At 43.4% G+C, this 19,664-nt stretch overlaps 1 protein-coding gene across 1 annotated transcript in view; it reads right to left on the bottom strand.

Moving 5' to 3' along the window:
- Window positions 1-5,246: 5,246 nt before the first annotated feature.
- The window catches only part of LAMA2 (laminin subunit alpha 2), a 586,243-nt gene continuing 571,825 nt past the window's right edge, over window positions 5,247-19,664 (bottom strand). Inside the window, 5 exon segments of the mRNA XM_029049645.2 lie at window positions 5,247-7,314; window positions 8,601-8,823; window positions 10,207-10,337; window positions 14,162-14,315; window positions 18,908-19,063. Of these exon segments, the coding sequence (XP_028905478.1) occupies window positions 7,157-7,314; window positions 8,601-8,823; window positions 10,207-10,337; window positions 14,162-14,315; window positions 18,908-19,063 (822 nt within the window). The 3' untranslated portion in view covers window positions 5,247-7,156.

Genomic DNA, 19,664 nt, shown 5'->3' on the forward strand with positions numbered 1-19,664 from the left:
AGACATAGTCACTGTCCTACGTGGGATGCAACAGAGAATTCCTTAACTCCCCATTCTCTCCTAGAACCCCTCAATCTGGCTTCCGTCCCCTCCACTCTACCGAGACTGCTCTCTAAGGTCACCCATGACCTCCTCTTGCCAAATCCAATGGCTCCTACTCCATTCTGATCCTCCTTGACCTCTCTGCCTGCCTTTGACACTGTCGACCATCCCTCCTCCTCCATACCTTATCTCACCTTGGCTTCATGGACTCCGTCCTCTCCTGGTCTCCTCTTACCTCTCTGGCCGGTCATTCTCGGTCTCCTTCGCTGGCGCCTCCTCCCCCTCCCATCCTTTAACTGTTGGAGTTCCTCAAGGGTCAGTTCTTGGCCCTCTTCTGTTCTCCATTTACACTCACTCCCTCGGTGAACTCATTCGCTCTCACGGCTTTGACTACCATCTCTACGCAGATGACATGCAGATCTACATCTCCGCCCCGTCCTCTCCCCCTCCCTTCAGGCTCGCATCTCCTCCTGCCTCCGAGATGTCTCCACCTGGATGTCTGCCTGCCACCTAAAACTCAACATGAGCAAGACTGAGCTCCTCATCTTCCCTCCCAAACCCGGTCCGCTCCCAGACTTCCCTATCACCGTGGATGGCACGACCATCCTTCCCGTCTCTCAGGCCCGCAATCTCGGTGTCATCCTTGGCTCGACTCTCTCGTTCACCCCATACATCCTATCCGTTACCAAGACCTGCCGGTTTCACCTTTACAGTATCACCAAGATCCACCCTTTCCTCTCCACGCAAACGGCTACCTTACTGCTACGGGCTCTCGTTATATCCCGGCTAGACTACTGTGTCAGCCTTCTCTCTGACCTCCCTTCCTCCTCTCTCGCCCCAGTCCAGTCTATTCTTCACTCTGCTGCCCGGCTCATCTTCCTGCAGAAAACGATTCTGGGCATGTCACTCCCCTTCTTAAACAACTCCAGTGGTTTGCTATCAACCCTGCTCCAAACAAAAACTCCTCACTCTAGGCTTCAAGGCGCTCTCCATCACCTTGCCCCTTCCTACCTCTCCTCCCTTCTCTCTTTCTACCGCCCACCCCGCACGCTCCGCTCCTCTGCCGCCCACCTCCTCACCATCCCTCGTTCTCGCCTATCCCGCCGTCGACCCCTGGGCCACGTCCTCAGGCCCCGGTCCCTGGACGCCCTCCCCTCACCTCCGCCAAACTGATTCTCTTCCCCTCTTCGAAAACCCTACTTAAAACTCACCTCCTCCCAAGAGGCCTTTCCCAGAATGAGCTCCTCTTCTCCCTCTACTCCCTCTACCACCCTCCCTTTACCTCTCCGCAGCTTAACCCCTCTTTTCCCCCCATTTCCCTCTGCATCCCATCCCCTCTCCCATCCCATCCCCTCAAGCACTGTACTCGTCCGCTCAACTGTATATATTTTCATTAACCTTATTTATTTTGTTAATGAAATGTACATCGCCTCGATTCTATTTAGTTGCCATTGTTTTTACGAGATGTTCTTCCCCTTGACGCTGTTTAGTGCCATTGTTCTTGTCTGTCCGTCTCCCCCGATTAGACTGTAAGCCCGTCAAACGGCAGGGACTGTCTCTATCTGTTGCCGACTTGTTCATTCCAAGCACTTAGTACAGTGCTCCGCACATAGTAAGCGCTCAATAAATACTATTGAATGAATGAATAATCCCCATTTTACAGATGAGGTAATTGAGGCACAGAGAAGTGAAGCGACTTGCCCGAGGTCACACAGCAGACAAGACAGATGCTGTAGCTGCGATTAGGACCCAGGTCCTTCTGATTTCCAGGCCTATCTTCTATCCATTCAGCCACCCTACATCTCATTACCACTGATGGAGAGAGAACTTTTCTTAATCAAAATGTGATTTCTTTATTGGATCAGTGATTCCCATGATGAGACTCCAATATATTCAAGAAGCAGGATCCTTCCTAGGATGTTTCATGATCCTGCCATCTATCTTATATTTCCAGATGGAACATTCAATGGAGGAGAATAGAATGGAAGTATTTGGATTGTATTTATAAGGTGACTTGTATTAGACTTGTATTAGACGTTTCCACATTTTTTGCTTTTCTTCTTCTTCTTTCTTCTAACTTGGTTAGTTAGCTTTTCTTGAGGAAAATGTAAGCTTCTAGCCCATTTTGGTTGGCCCAGAAATGTTGTCTCCAAGTTTTCCTTATCTTGTTTTTGTAATGAGTAGCTCCATGGGTGTTACCTCAGAATGGTAGGGATTTATAATTATGGTAGGGATTTATAATTATTGTATTTATTAAAGTACTGGTATCAAATGCTTACTATGTGCCCAATATTTTATTGAGTGGGGAGGGAGGAATAAGGTATTAAGGTCAAATACAGTTCTTGATCAAGAGCATCAAGAGGAAGATCTGATAATCTTATCCTCATCAACAGGTAAGGAAATTGAGGCCCAGAAAGGTCTCAGGGGAAGCAGCATGGCCTAGTGGAAAGGCATGGCCTGGGAGTTAGAGGAGCAGGGTCTAATCCCAGATCTGCCAATTGCTTGCTGTGTGATCTTGGGCAAATCATTTCTGTGCCTTAGTACTCTTGTTCATTCTTTCAATTGTATTTATTGAGCACTTACTATGTGCTGAGCACTGTACTAAGCACTTGGGAGAGAACAATATAACGAATAAACAGATGTATTCCCTGCCCAACAATGAGCTTACAGTCGAGAGGACACCTTCCTACTTAGACTGTGAACCCCATGTGGGAGACAGGGACTGTGTCCAACCTAATTAACTTGTATCTATCCTAACACTCAGAACAATGTTTGCCTTATAGTAAGCACTTAACAAAAACCATAAAAAATAAACAAACAAAAAACGGTTGTGACTTTTCCAGCATCACCTGGAAGCCCTGTCATTTAGGCTGGGCATATAACTCAGGTCTGAGACACAGTTGCATCTATTTCTAGATTGTAAGCTTTTTCCTCTAGACTGCTAGCTCCTTGAGGGCAGGGAACATGTCTACCATGTTCTATAATAATAATAATTATGGTATTTATTAAGCATTTACTATGTCCCAGGCTGGGATAGATACAAGGCAATCAGGTTAGAAACAGTTCCTGTCACACATGTGGCTCACAATCTTAATACCCATTTTATAGATGAGGTAATTCAGGCACAGAGAAGTCAAGTGACTTGCCCAAAGATACAGAGCATATGAGTGGCAATGCCAGGATTAGAATCCAAATCCTTCTGACTCCCAGGCCCATGCTCTATCCACTAAGCCATGCTGCTTCTCCAGTCTAGGCTGACTACCTATGATTCTGATTCTGCCTTTATTGCCAACTGAATACTTGTGGTAGAAACAGAGTGTAGTATTTTCCTGTGTGATTAATCTGAGAAGTACTGTGATGAATGCAAGTTGAATTCTGCTCTTGATCAGTGAATTCCTTTCCTGGCAGGATTGTAGAAACCTAAAGACCTCAGTCCTAAACATTTCTTGTCAAAATCACAACTCATTTTCTTGAAGGAAAAAATAACATCAATTAGTAGGAAGGGGTTTTCTGTCAATAAGTGGAAGGTGATTTGTCTTTCTTCTTCACTGAGGTAGGTGGCTAAGGAAGGAGCTTTGTCTTGTTGGTGACTGATCAACATGGTTTTTTTAAGGGACTTGATCAAGAGGCAACTCATCTCCAAATTAGAATAGTTACTTTATTCTGTGTGAAATGATGTTGGTTTTGATCTCAGAATTTGAGCAAAACTTTTCCCCTTCCCCTCCCCCATCACCCCAGCCAATACTTGGGACTGAATTTTGTATGCATAAATCAGTGAATTGCATTTATTGAGTGCTTACTGTGTACAGAGCTCTCTACTAAGTGCTTGGGAGACCCTCCCAAACCCGATCCTCTCCCAGACTTCTCTATCACTGTTGATGGCACGACCATCCTTCCCGTCTCTCAGGCCCGCGATCTCGGTGTCATCCTTGACTCGTCTCTTTCGTTCACCCCACACATCCTATCCGTTACCGAGACCTGCCGGTTTAACCTCTACAATATCGCTAAGATCCGCCCTTTCCTCTCCACCCAAACGGCTACCTTACTGTTACAGGCTCTCGTTATATCCCGGCTAGACTACTGTGTCAGCCTTCTCTCTGACCTCCCTTCCTCCTCTCTCGCCCCGCTCCAGTCTATTCTTCACTCCGCTGCCCGGGTCATCTTCCTGCAGAAACGATCTGGGCATGTTACTCCCCTTCTTAAACAACTCCAGTGGTTGCCTATCAACCTCCGCTCCAAACAAAAACTCCTCACTCTAGGCTTCATGGCTCTCCATCACCTTGCCCCTTCCTACCTCTCCTCCCTTCTCTCTTTCTACCGCCCACCCCGCACACTCCGCTCCTCTGCCACCCATCTCCTCACCGTCCCTCGGTCTCGCCTATCCCGCCGTCGACCCCTGGGCCACGTCCTCCCGCGGTCCTGGAACGCCCTCCCTCCTCACCTCCGCCAAACTGATTCTCTTTCCCTCTTCAAAACCCTACTTAAAACTCACCTCCTCCGAGAGGCGTTCCAGACTGAGCTCCTCTTCTCCCTCTACTCCCTCTGCCATCCCCCCTTTACCTCTCCGCAGCTAAACCCTCTTTTTCCCCTTTTCCCTCTGCTCCTCCACCTCTCCCTTCCCATCCCCACAGCACTGTACTCGTCCGCTCAACTGTATATATTTTCGTTACCCTATTTATTTTGTTAATGAATTGTACATCGCCTTGATTCTATTTAGTTGCCATTGTTTTTACGAGATGTTCTTCCCCTTGACTCTATTTATTGCCATTGTTCTTGTCTGTCCGTCTCCCCCGATTAGACTGTAAGCCCGTCAAACGGCAGGGACTGTCTCTATCTGTTGCCGACTTGTTCATTCCAAGCGCTTAGTACAGTGCTCTGCACATAGTAAGCGCTCAATAAATACTATTGAATGAATGAATGAATGAAAGAGTTGGTAGACATGTTCCCTACCCACAGGGAGTTTACAGTCAATTTAGAGGATACTCTTTTAGACCAATTCTGTACGTGTTGTATTTTTATTTTCTGCTCCTGGCACCTGAGGGAGAATATTAGTTACAGCTTGTTTTTTATCATGCTGAAATCAGTCAGGATTTTCTTACTTTAGAGATGCAAATAGAGCTCTTTTCTACTGTGTAGGCTATGCAAGATCCTAGAAAATGGTCTGTTATCCAGGCATAAGAGAATGTTTCAACCTAGAGACTCAATGTTTTTTAAGCAGTTTTATTGCTGATGCTTGACCGTAAAGTATTAGATTTAACAGGACATAACTTCATGTGAGTGATGGAGAAACATTTGAGGTTATTATTCTCCTAACATCACAAATGCTTTGCACATACCATAGCTAATTTCAGGGGTTAGTGGTGAGGGACAGAACAGGTACAGTGTATGGTTGAAGAAAGAGTTCCAAATTACCATCATCTGCTTTCTTGATAAGAAAACCTCTTGGAAAGCAGAGCCTGCCATTGATAAGAAGTGCCCTATTTATTTTTCTTGTTTTCTTTACAATGTTAATTTGATCTTTTTGTGACTTTGCAAGACTGTGAAACTTCCAACAGTCCATACTGATAATGGCAGGTGAAGTGCTTTGTTCTCTGGTGGTAACTTGGTGAAGGCTGTGCTTTCAGAGACTGAAAGATTAGCTCTGGAGAACTTACTGGGGACAATGAGAGAATCGGTTAAAGCTTTGAAATGAGACCTTGAAGGTTAACTAAGTACAAAGTAGAGAGAAAGGACACGTGCAGTATTTAAAGTTTCCCATGGTACAAATGCCCCCAGTATAGGATATGGCCCAAGTTGGGGATGCCTCATTCTGAGTGAATCATAAACATGAGTCTGAAAACAAATCCCCAAACTACGATGCAGTGGTATTTCCTTGAGAGGGAATGCTGAGGAAGGGAGTGGCAAATCATCTATCCACTAATTTCCACCTGTGTAGTCTCTCCTAGGGCTTAATACAGGTCTCTGTATGCAGCAAGTGCTTAATAAATACTATTACTGCTCCTAAAACCCAATCAATCAATGGTATTTGATCTGTGTGCAGAGCACTACACTAGGCACTTGGGAAAATACAATAAAACAGAGTTGGTAGACACGATCCCTGTCCAGTAAGGGCAGTCTACAGTCTACCTGCCCTTCCAATTCATACACTTTTCCAAAATCAAAGCCAACCTGTCTTCTTCCCTGGGATTGGGAATTTGCTTATGGTTTAAATTTAGAGACATACAGAGGAGTTGATGATGGGTTTGAGTAATGATGCAATTTTTGAATTGTTCATCATTTCAACATTAGGTGATGTGTTAAATGTTCCATTCACAGAACTTGGAGTGGATTGCTAAAACAGTTATATGCTAAAACTAAACAGTTATATGCTAAAACAAACCTGAAAAACGAAGGGCAGTAGCATTGCCCAATTAACCCATAACTGTACTTTCAAAACTTGAATGTTTTCGACCTTAGTGAAGCTGATTGTAAACTTGTGGGCAGGAAATGTGTCTACCAACTCTGTTACATTGTTTTCTCCCAAACACTTAGTGCAGTGCTTTGCACACAGTAAGTGCTCAGAAAATACAATCGATTGATTGATTAGAGAAAGATGAGCCAGGAGTTGTTTTGAAAACTTTAAGTGGGGGAAGCAGACAAGCTGAGATCCTCCTCCAGAAAATCCTTCATGGATATGGTCCAAGCGGCCAAAGGTGAGACCTGGGAAAATAATTCTGGAAAAGATTTAGGAGGAATTGGCAAACAACCTTCTCTCTATATGACAAAAGGGGAAGTCTTCCACCCTAGCTATAGAGGACATGAGGGGAAAAAGATACTAGTAATTTTCCCCCTTACTGGGAGAGAAACTAAATCAATAAATCATTCATCAGTATTTATTGAGCACTTACTATGTGCACAGCATTTACGAAGCCCGGGGGAGAGCACAATACAACAGAGTTAGCAAATTAAAATTTCACTTTGTGATCTACTCTGAGATTGCACCAAGGGAACATGTCACTGCTAGAATTTGTAGTTGTTGCATGAAGGCTTTGTACTAACAAACATAGCTGAAGTATATTGCATTTGCAGGATACATAGGCTCAAGAGGCATGATTCAGTCTTCAATCATTCGCAATCAGCTGGCAGGGCATGATCCAGGCTGAACACCTCTTAGCTCCAAGGCTCGGGCAAAATTAATCTCTAGTGGCTTGGCGGTGCCTTTCGTCAGCTTCAGGGACCGGATACATCCTCTGAACCGGATATTAGTTGTCAGACCAAACTGATTGAGGCCACCTGGAAAATAAAGGTGAAAGAGTTCTGGTTTTGTTCGAGCATCCTTCTCGAGGTAGAGAGGGCTGGTGACAGAACTTAAAGCTCATGATGCCAATGCAAGGTGGCTCATTCATTAATATTAATAACTGTGGAATTTCTTAAATGCTTACTAGGTGCCAGGCACTGTACTAAGTGCTAGGGTGGATAGAACACTGCTTGGCACATAGTAAGCACTTAACAAATACCACAACTATTTATCATTATAAGTAAATTGGGTTAGACACAATCCCTCTCCCACATAGGGCTTAAAGGCTCATCCTCATTTACAGAAGAGGTAACTGAGGCACAGAGAAGTTAAGTGACCTGTCCAAGGTCACACAGCAGACAAGTGGCAGAGCCAGGATATGTTCACCCACCGGCTGGCTTGGGCAAGTGTCGTAATTTGAATTTCACCATCACCATCATGGATAGGTTGAACATTCACAACATGTCTGGCTCTGCTCTGGTAAACATTTGAAAATGGATCAAGTCTACTGAATTTGCACATCATCTTCCAAGAATGATTGGCTAAAGAATGAAGGTTTGGGCATATCATCCCATACTCAACAAATAACTTTTCCATTTTCTCTCTGCAGTTCCAGCATTGCATTTCCTTCTCTCCACTCCCATTCTCTTAACTAGGCTCGCAGTTTAAGGTCAAGATTTAAAACCCAGCATTAATTTCCAGTACTTATCTTCCATAACTCAAATATTTCCCCCTCTAATACTGTATTTTAACCTATGAAAATGATGCTTTTATTCAGAATAATGGTATGTATTAATCAACATGGAGACTTGATCCCCCTTTCTTGAAATGCTGGGATTTGCAGAGCTTATTTTGAAATATGAATTAGGTGTGCCTTAAGGTGGTCAGTCTTGCTTCTTAGCACCCTAAGTATGTCTCTGGGATTTGTATGCTTTGCTTAATGATATTGACAGGCTTTTAAATGGGAATTGAGTGATAAATTTTATTTGCAATCCTCAAAAGACCTATAAATCAAAAGGGGAAATCATAATAAAACATGATCTGATTTAAGGAAATCTAAGCCAATGTTTTCTGATTAAGGTCAAATGTCTAATGATCTCCTTGCCAGTGAGATAAGGGGCTACCTTGAAAATCTCTACAGCAAATCTGGTATTATGGGATCTTAAAAGTAGGCAGGAGATCTTATTGCTGAGACACACTCTCCTGGACATTCTTTCTATTAGTGTTGAAATAAGCATTGTATGTTCTGTCCCAGAATTCCCTTTGTTTACCCTTCACTCACCAGGATACCCTCCAACAAACACAGGATCATTCGTATCAGCTGAGGTGGATGCGGCATTTGGATTTTGGCTTTCTACCTGGTTCCCATCCACTGTCAACTCAATGCGATGTTTGAGTTTGTTGGCAGTGACCTTGTGCCACTGGCCATCACACAAAGTGCCTGGGACACCAGCGTCATAGGTAGCAGAGAACCTGCCTGCACCATTGTCCACGTGGAAGAGCACCTGAAGATGGGGGAAAAAAAATTCAACTTGATTGGTTGAGGAGAAAGTAATATACCTACAGCTACTAGCTGGAATCTTAACGGTTTTGTAAGGAGAATACAGATATATGCACTTGGGTCAAATCAAGGTTACTTTGAATTAAAATATAAATGGCATCTGTAGGGAATAGAAATCATGTTTGCACCTCTGGGCATTACAGGGGAAAACAGCAAGCTTGTATCAAGCCTGGTAATGCCATTTTACAAAATTCAATTGGAAACCCCTTTTGACAGAAGGACTGTGTAGTAACTGAAGGATTCTGAAAATCTCACCCTTTTTCTCCCCTGGGCAATTTCTGGGACGACCCACACCAGACTCAAAAAAGAACTGTGTTTTTGTTGAAGCCTGGTTCATTAAATTTCCTACTGCTTTCCAGATCCCTCGGAGAGGCTCCTGATTGAGGTGGCTGGACCAATTAATTTGATTCACCAGAGAAAGCGTACCTGAGGTCAATTCTTTATCATTCAACTTTTTTTCAAATTTCTAGCAAGCTTCCACTCTCTCTCCAGGAGCTTCACTTACTTGCAAGACTTGAATTGATGCACTGATTCTCTTTCATGCAAATGCTTTAGCCACAGGGGCTAAGCCAGTCTAGAACATAACTTATAAATGTAGGGGCATGACAATTTCCAAGGCTGAGTGGAGAAATCTGTGCCACTCTACTCCGGCAGGTATGGAAATTTGAGAACTGAGCAGGTTTTTTAAGATCGTGCAAGGATGAAAAATGACGTGTGTCTATTACACATCCTAGGAGGATAAGCTGCTCACTTTTCAAACCACGTTGAAGTTTTGGACACCACTGGCCTCTCTGGAGGTATGGTGCCTATGCAATTCATATTTTCATTGTAATTGTATCTGAGATTCTGCTTCTTGAGGGAAAAAAAAGTCTGTGCCTCTGATGTTTTTGTTTGGGTTTGGATCGCTTAGTGGGATAGGTTAAATTTATTTAACTTTAACTTTATTGACCCAGAAATTTTACAGACCTGTCCATGGTCAATTGAAAGGGAAAAGTGGTTTAAATAAGGGAAAAAGCCTTAGTTGTTTCCACATCTGGTTTTCTTCAATTTAATCTTATTATTAATGATAATAAGTGGTATTTTTTAAGTGATTACTAGTGTGCCAAGTACTATAGTACTGGGATAGGTACAAGATAATCAGGTCAGAAAGAGTCCCTATTCCAAATGGGGCTCACCGTCTAAGAAGGAAGGACAACAGGCATTTAATCCTCATCTAACAGATGAGAATATTGGGACCCAGCCATTCTCTGTCAACTGACCCACATGCATTAATGAAGTGAGGCCACTGCCAAAATTTCCCATATAAGATCAACATCTCATCACTCACTTTCTCATCCACCAACTCAATGCCCATCCCATCCATTTTCTGGCCACTGATTCCCAGGAGGACGCCATTCATCCGAGTTGTTCGGAATTCAAATTCCACCAGAAGATCAGTTCCCACTTTATAGGCTCCAACTGTTGGTAGAATTGAGGAAAGCAATCAGAATACTAGTACATACGTAATCATTTAGGCAGTAGAATTTATTGAGCACCTGTGGAGTGCAGAGCCCTGTACTAAGCCCTTGGCAGAGTACATTGCAATGAGAAGCTAGAGACAATACTTAGTAATTTTATTGTACTTTACCAAGGGCCTTATGATCTAGTTGATGAGATAAGCAGTAATATAAACTAAAGGTATGGGGTTGATTTAAAAGGCGGTATTCAACCGAGATGGTGTTTAGCCATACTGGGGGTATGTACATAGGTACAGATCCGCCCTTTCCTCTCCACCCAAACGGCTACCTTACTGTTACAGGCTCTCGTTATATCCCGGCTAGACTACTGTGTCAGCCTTCTCTCTGACCTCCCTTCCTCCTCTCCCGCCCCGCTCCAGTCTATTCTTCACTCCGCTGCCCGGCTCATCTTCCTGCAGAAACGATCTGGGCATGTCACTCCCCTTCTTAAACAACTCCAGTGGTTGCCTATCAACCTCCGCTCCAAACAAAAACTCCTCACTCTAGGCTTCATGGCTCTCCATCACCTTGCCCCTTCCTACCTCTCCTCCCTTCTCTCTTTCTACCGCCCACCCCGCACGCTCCGCTCCTCTGCCGCCCACCTCGTCACCGTCCCTCGGTCTCGCCTATCCCGCCGTCGACCCCTGGGCCACATCCTCCCGCGGTCCTGGAACGCCCTCCCTCCTCACCTCCGCCAAACTGATTCTCTTCCCCTCTTCAAAACCCTACTTAAAACTCACCTCCTCCAAGAGGCCTTCCCAGACTGAGCTCCTCTTCTCCCTCTACTCCCTCTGCCACTCCCCCTTTACCTCTCTGCAGCTAAACCCCCTTTTTCCCCTTTTCCCTCTGCTCCTCCACCTCTCCCTTCCCATCCCCACAGCACTGTACTCGCCCACTCAACTGTATATATTTTCATTACCCTATTTATTTTGTTAATGAATTGTACATCGCCTTGATTCTATTTAGTTGCCATTGTTTTTACGAGATGTTCTTCCCCTCGACTCTATTTATTGCCATTGTTCTTGTCTGTCCATCTCTCCCGATTAGACTGTAAGCCCGTCAAACGGCAGGGACTGTCTCTATCTATTGCTGACTTGTTCATCCCAAGCGCTTAGTACAGTGCTCTACACATAGTAAGCGCTCAATAAATACTATTGAATGAATGAATGAATGGGAGAGTGGATTGAGAGTTCTATGTGCTTAAGGTGTTGAGAGGGCTGAAATGGATTTTAATTGGGGAAGACCTTCAGGAAGGCCTTCAGGAAGGCTTTGAAGGATGTAAGAGCTGTGGCCTGTTGGACTGGAAGAAGTTGCAGAGGTGTGAGGGGAAGAGGTGAGCATAGCCTGAACAACAGAGCGGTGATGGGAAAGATGATAATGAGGTACAGTGAGTAGGTTGGCTTGAATGGAATGAAGTTTTTTTTTAATGGTATATACTAACTGCTTATTCTGTGCCAGACACTGTACTAAGCGCTAGGGTAGATATGAAGTTGGACATAGCCCATGTCCCACATGGAGCTCACAGTTTTAATCCCCGTTTTACAAGATGAGGTGACTGAGCCACAGAGAAGCAGTATGGCATACTGAGCACAGGCTTGGGAGTCAGAAGGTCGTGGGTTTTAATCCCAGCTCTGCCTCTTGTCTGATGTGTGACCTTAGGCAAGTCACTTCACTTCTCTGGGCCTCAGTGACCTCAGTGGGGATTAAGATTGTGAGCCCCCTGTGGGACAGGCACTGTGGCCAACCTGATTTGCTTGCATCCACCCCAGTTCTTAGTAAAGTGCCTGGCATACAGTAAGTTATTAACAAATACCACAGTTATTATTTGGTGATTTAAAGTGGGATTTGAAAGAGGGCAAGGAGTTAAAGAAATTGCTACGTTAATGGGTTTCAGAGGCAGGGAGGATGGCAGTATTGCCAAGTGGGGTGGAAAAGTGAAGAGGAAGAGAGGATTTGGGAATGAAGATGACTTCATTTTTAGCCATATTGCATTAACAGATCTAGCAGGACATCCATGTGGAGATATCCCTGAGGTATGTGGTCAGAGCTAGCAAAGTTAAATTTGGGCATCTTCCTCGTATCAGTAGTATCTAAAGCCCTGGCAGTAGATAACTCAAGTAGATGTCCAGCAGGACATCCATATGGAAACATCCTGGAGGTATGTGGTTAGAGCTAGCAAAATTAAATTTGGGAAACATCCTCAGAGAGGTAGTATCTAAAGCCATGACAGTACATTAACTCCTCAAGGGACTCAGAGGATACCTCCATGGGGTGGAAGCTTGAGGAATCACCATGGAAAGAGACTGAGATAGATCAGCCAGCAGTATGAAGAGAACCAGGGGAGTTCTCAGTGAAAGCAAGCTTAGATGGTGTTTTAAGGATGAGAGCCGCATGCTACACTGTCACTGGCAACTGCAAAGTCAAGGATGCTGGTAACAGAGTAGAATCTGTAACATTTGGCAAGGAGGAGGTTTGACAGACTGTTCCACTGGCCCCCAAACTTAGGAGGGGGATGAGGAAGCTAGGAGGATCACTTTGTGTTGCCCCTTTCTGAAGGAAGTGTAAATGCATAGCTGAGAAAAATCAGAAGGAAGGATTGGGAAGGAAGTAGAGTGTGGGAAGCACCTCAGAACCACACAGTGGAGGGGGAGAATAAAACCGTTTTTTAAAATGGTACTTGGTAAGTGCTTATTATGTATCTATCACTGTACTAACTACTTGGGTAGATACAAGATAATCAGGTTGGAAACAGTCCCTGTCTCACCTGGGGCTCACAGTGTAATTCAGAAGTAAGATCTAATCCCTAATTTTAAGAGATGAGGTAACTGAGGCCCAGAGAAGTCAAATGACTTGCCTAAAGTCACACAAAAGGTGGCATAGCTGGGATTAGAACCCAGGTCCTCTTCCTCTCAGGACAGTGTTCTTTCCACTAGGCCTTGAAGCTTCTCTACAGCTGAAGGAAAAGCATGGGAAGCCACAAGGCATAGTAAATAAAGCACAGGCCTGGAGTCAGAAGGTCATGGGTTCTAATCCCAGCTCTGCCACTTGTCTGCTGTGTGACCTTGGGCAAGTCACCTCACTTCTCTGTGCCTCAGTTACCTCATCTGTAAAATAGAGATTGAGACAGTCCCATGTGGGACAGGGACTGTGTCCAACCTGATTTGCTTCTATTTAATCCCAGTGCTTAGTATAGTGCCTGATACATAGTAAGCACTTAACAAATACCATAATTATAATTATTATCACTATAGGTTTGAAGAACCCTGGTGCACCCAGCATTTACCCTGCTGCTGGCCTCTTATCCCCCTCCCCCTTAGGATTTAAATTGACCCCTTCATCTTACGATAGGAAGGTATAATAGCATCTCCTGGGGCTTATAAATGCACTGGGAAGAAAAGAGCACTAGCCTTTGTGGCTTTTTCATCCCTCTATATGAGAAAAAAAGAATCAAAGAATACCTTAAAGGCTGCATCTCTTTCCTTCAGTCACAGTGGACCTTGTCTAGGAAATCACCTGCTTTAAAGATCAACTGTTCAAAAATAGAACTGCAGGAGAAATCAATAAATGGAATTTACTGAATACTGCATGAAGAGCACTGTACTAAGTGCTTGGGGAGTTTACAGTATCACAGAGTTGGTAAACTTTCTTTTTACCTCAATATAGGGATTTACTGATCTGTGACTAAAGTAACCAACTTTTTCCATTGTTTACAAGCCGGGTATTTATACTATATGTACTACAACCGTAGAGTCAGTATTCATTTTTAGGCCAAATAGAGAGGATCACCTGTTTTGGCAAAACCTGTTCCATCGAAGTAGTTGCCTTTCTGATTACTGGCAAAGCAGGTGCCAACATGGAAGCTGGATGTCGGATTCTCCAGATCAACGGGGGCCTCCTCCATTTTCAGGTTCCGGATGCAACCAGAAATACTGTAGGTCACCTGGGTGGCCAAGACAAGCCAAAAATATTGGAACAGATGGTGCAATTTAAAAGGTCCTAGCATTCACACTATGGGAAGCAGCGTGGCTCAGTGGAAAAAGCGTGGGCTTGGGAGTCAGAGGTCATGGGTTTGAATCCTGGCTCTGCCACTTGTCAGCTGTGTGACTGTGGGCACGTCATTTAACTTCTCTGTGCCTCAGTTACCTCATCTGTAAAATGGAGATGAAGACTGTGAGCCTCATGTGGGACAACCTGATTACCCTGTAGCTACCCCAGCGCCAGAACAGTGCTCTGCACATAGTAAGTGCTTAACAGATACCACCATTATTCACCATGAGTTGCCAAAATGGTCAAACTAAGCTCTGACTTCATCACCTTTCTCCTCAATGAATCTCTGAGATACCATACTGAGATAATCCACATCAGTACTTTGGGATTCCATTTCCATTCCAGTTTTAGTTAAATGGGGGTTACAGAGGGTGGAACCTTCAATTTTGTCCCAGCAAAACATGGGCTGAGAAGGATCCTTGCATCAAAAGTCAGAAAAGTATCTTTTGTTTTCTTTCTAGTAGAGGCTTAAATGGAAATTTAAGTGCAAACCATGTTATGGAAGGATTGAGTATATTTTTATATCCTAGTCCATATTCCAATACAGGCTCTCTGGATTCTGTCTGAATTCAAGTGTAGTAAAGTATTACAACCAGACATTTTCACGAAAAAAAAAGAATAAAACCAAGCACCTCCTTGGCACCAAGTAATGGATTAAGATTTGTATGATTCCATATAGTCCATTATGGTCATGTCTAAACAGAGAAATCCAAGGTCCTTTGGCACATAAGGCAATGGTTTCAAACTGTCCTCTGGTGGGAAGCCTCACACAGAGTCCTCCAATGTTTCTTTAAATTTTGCGGGATTATAATCAGAGTAAATATGCTTCTTTTAATCAAGAATGAGATAAACATGTAATTAGTAGGCATAGCACCTCTAAACTCTGGACACTTGGAAACTTCATTTTTAGCCCTGTTACCTTTTTTTCCATGTTCATGGAATTGTCATCATCAGTGGTATTTATTGAGCACTTACTGTGTGCAGAGCACTGTACAAGCACTTGGGAGACTAGAAGAGCTGGTAAGTAGGTTCCTGCCTGTAACTTCTAGTGATGCACTTGTATTATTAATTTCACTGGGCAAACTGATGCTGGACTTGCCACTCCATCTCTCTCTCTCTATCCATATTCCTTTCCACCTCTCTGGTTTTTCTTATAGAGTTCCCTCCCTGTCACTTACCCTTCTGTGATTTGGCCATGCCTCTCAATTCTCTTCTTTGTGTCATTTATTTTTTCTCCCCACAGTATGCACCCCAGATGTAGCCAGTTGTAATACTTTACTACACTTGAATTCAGAGTCCAGAGAGCCTGTATTGGAATATGGACTAGGATATAAAAATATACTTAATCCTTCCATAACATGGTTTGCACTATGCAATTTGAATAGCATGGTTTTCAAGAAACAGAATATTCTTCCACCAGCATGCACCTATCTGCACTGTGATGTTGAAGCAACTTTTATACACATAGATATGGTGTCAAGGCAGGCTTACCATAATGAAAGTTTTCCTTAATTCAGCCTTCAAGGTTGTAAACCCTGCTTAATAGGAAAACTGTTTATAGAGAATATATAGATAAGCACAGAGATCCATCCCCTTTAAGGAACATCTAACTATTCTCTATCAAGTTAGCTAGCTATCTTTTCTCTTCAGATGTTGCTAAGTAATTTGGCCTCTACCAGTACTATTCATTCCCAAGAGTCTATTTTCTAGGCCTTACCTAATTTTAAATGACTCAAGTGAAAGATTTTCTGTAGAGACACCAATGGAGCTCACCAACCCAAACTTTTTTCTTTTATGAAAGGAAGAGGTAATAGCATCTCCTGGGACTTATAAATGCTCTGGGAAGAAAACAGCATTAGCTTTCTGTGGCTCTCACCCCTCCATATGAGGGGAAAAAAAAGAATCAAAGAATACCTCAAAGGCTGCATCTCTTTCCTTCAGTTACAATGAACAAGATCACCTGCTTTAAAGACCAACTGTTCAAAAATAGAATTCCACAGAGAAGTGAAGTGACTTGCCCAAGGTCACACAGCAGACAAGTGACATAGCCAAGATTAGAACCCAGGTCTTTCATACCCCCAGGACTGGAGGATAGAGGCTCTAACCACTAGATCACACTGCTTCTCCAAGACAATTATTGAAAACAACTAAATGGACTGCTTCATTCAATATGTACTTCCTGATGAATACTCTAAGGCATGTGGCTACAGTTTCACCACTAAAGGTTTTCCCCCAAATCCTTAATTGAGGATACAATGGTGTTATGGACTGTTGGGGGGTGTGGGGGAAGGGGGAGTGGTGTGTATGTGTGTGTGTGTGTTTCAGCCAAATGTAAAAGGATACAATCAACATAGGGTATTTTTCTAAGCTAGCTCCAGGACTGACACACAACAATAATCATAATTAAAATATTGATAATGTAACATTTAAGCATTTACTATATGACTAATATATCTAATCCCAGTTTTGCCACTTACCTGCTCTGTGATCTTGGAGAAGCAGCATGGCCAATTGGAAAGCATGGGCCTGGGAGTCAGAATCCCGGGCTCTAGCAATTGCTTGCTATGTGATCTTGGACAAATCACTTCACTTCTCCATGCCCCAGTTTCCTCAACTGTAAAATGGAGATACCTGTTCTCCCTCTTACTTGACCTTTAGCCCTATGCCTGACAGGGACTGTGTCTGACCTAATTAACTAGTACCTACCCCAGTGTTTAACACATAGTAAGCATTTAACAAATACTATAAAAAAAAACCCCAAAACTTCTCTATGCCTCAGTTCCCTCATCTGCAAAATGGGGATTCAATAACTGTTTTCCCTCTTAGACTGTGAGTCCCCTCTGTTATTGTATTACTTGTATCTATCCAAACATTTAGAAATGTGCTTGACACATAGTGAGTGCTTAACAAAAGCCTTAATCATTACTATTATTATGTCAAGCACTGTTCTCAAATGCTGGGGTTGATACAAGTAAGCAGGTGAGATACAATTTCTGTCCCAAATGGAATTAAAGTCTTAGGGAAAAATGGTATTTAATTCCCATTTTACAGATGCAGAAACTGAGGCAAAGAAAAGTTAAATAACTTGCCTAAGGTCACACAGCAGGCAGGTGACAGAGCTGGGATAGAATAAAACTCCAATCAGGCTTCTGCCTCTTCACTCCACTGGAACAGCCCTCTCTAAAGTAACCAATGACCTGCTCACCAAATCTGATGGCATGATGATGATGATGGCATTTGTTAAGTGCTTACTATGTGCAAAGCACTATTCTAAGTGCTGGGAGGGCTACAAGGTGATCAGGTTGTTCCAAGGGGGGCTCACAGTCTTAATCCCCCTTTTTTTTTTTTTTTTTTTAACAGAGGAGGGAACTGAGGCACAGAGAAGTTAGGTGACTTTCCCACAGTCACAGAGCTGACAAGCGGCTGAGCCGGAATTAGAGCCCATGACCTCTGATTCCCAAGCCCGGCCTCTTTCCACTAAGCCACGCTGCTTCTCATCTTCACTATCCTAATTCTTCTAGACCTCTCAGCCACCTTCAACACTGTAGGCCATCCCCTTCCCCTTGAAACTTTATCCAATTTTGGCTTCACTGACACTGTCCTCTCTTGATTCTCCTCTCTCTCTCATTTTGCTGGATCCTTCTCTGCCTCCCACTCTCTGAAAGTGAGAGTCCCTCCAGGCTCAGTTTTAGGTTCCCTTTTATTCTCTAACTGCACCTGCTCCCATGCTTTCAATTACCATATCTATACTGATGTATAGATATGTCCATATCTACATTTCCAACCCTGACCTCTTTCCTTCCACACAAACTCTCATCTCCTTGAACCTTCAGGACACATCTACTGCTGACACCTCAAATTAAACATGTCTCAAACTGCCTGCACTTGGATCTGTGACCTTTGGACATTTGATATTAGCCCCAACCCTACAGCACTTATGCACCTATCTTTAAATTATATATTCTAAACTCATTTATTCATAGAGAAGCAGCGTGTCTCAGTGGAAAGAGCCCGGACTTGGGAGTCAGAGATCGTGGGTTCTAATCCCAGCTCCACCACTTGCCAGCTGTGGGACTTTGGGGAAGTCACTTAACTGCTCTGTGCCTCAGTTACCTCATCTGTAAAATGGGGATTAAAACTGTGAGCCCCACGTGGGACAACCTGATCACCTTGTATCCCCCAGCGCTTAGAACAGTGCTTTGCACATAGTAAGCACTTAATACCACAATTTTTTTATATTAATGTTTATTTCCCCCCCTAAGATGTAAACTTGTTGTGGGCTGAGAATGTCTTTGCTAATTCTGGTGTATTGTACTCTCCCAAGTGCTTAGTAGAGTGCTCTGCACAAAGTAAGCACTCAGTAAATGCCACTGATTGAATTTCTCCCCACAGCAGATGAAAGCAACTGTTTTGAAATATCAAATATGTAAATCACTGAGAGCAAAATAGTTTAGCAAAATTAACACCAACAATTTTAATCCTTACCGGACCAATTCTTCTTGTGGTGTAGTTAAAGGGCAAACCGCCTACATACAACATCCCAACGACATCCAGAATGTCAGCTTTCTTGGGGCTGGTGGTCCTGCTTGAAGCTCCATCTACATAAAGAATTCCTTCCTGCTTGACTCGGCTAATTTTAATCTACAAAAAATAATAATGATGATCAGTGTCACACTTGAGTCATAGTCTGAACCAAATTTGGATTTCAATTGTGTAAATACAAAAGGCACCTAGCATGGCAACATCCAAGAGCTGTTTTCCCCTTTCTACTCTGACCTCTTAAACTCAGAGAGCTCATCCAGAACCCCTTTGGATTAATCCCCAAAATGCTGAGTTTGTATCCATAGACATGCAAATTGAAAATTAGGAGAGGAAACAACAATTCCAGGAAATTTGTGAATTGAAGCAATCACAAGTCATGCATGGAAGATGCTTTTTTTCTCTAAATCAGCATACTAAACCCTCCCCAGAGGCAGATCCAGCCTTGCTGAGTGATGTTAATGGCCTGCAAAATCACTGTGAAGTTTTAAAATGCATTGGTTCAACTGTTAAAATATCAGACTAACCAACCCATTTTTAGAAATGTTATATAGAGCTCTGATGAACAATTAAACTAACAGCCCTGCATCTAGTGCTGGTTGGGTGCTTGTGCGTCAGCTGAATCAAGGCTGATTAACGTGAAGATGAGGGCGGAGTGGGCCAATCCAGCTGATTAGAAAATTGGGGAAAGTCACATGGAGCT

This window comes from Ornithorhynchus anatinus, chromosome 2 (genome assembly GCF_004115215.2).
Source record: "Ornithorhynchus anatinus isolate Pmale09 chromosome 2, mOrnAna1.pri.v4, whole genome shotgun sequence".
NCBI lineage: Eukaryota > Metazoa > Chordata > Mammalia > Monotremata > Ornithorhynchidae > Ornithorhynchus > Ornithorhynchus anatinus.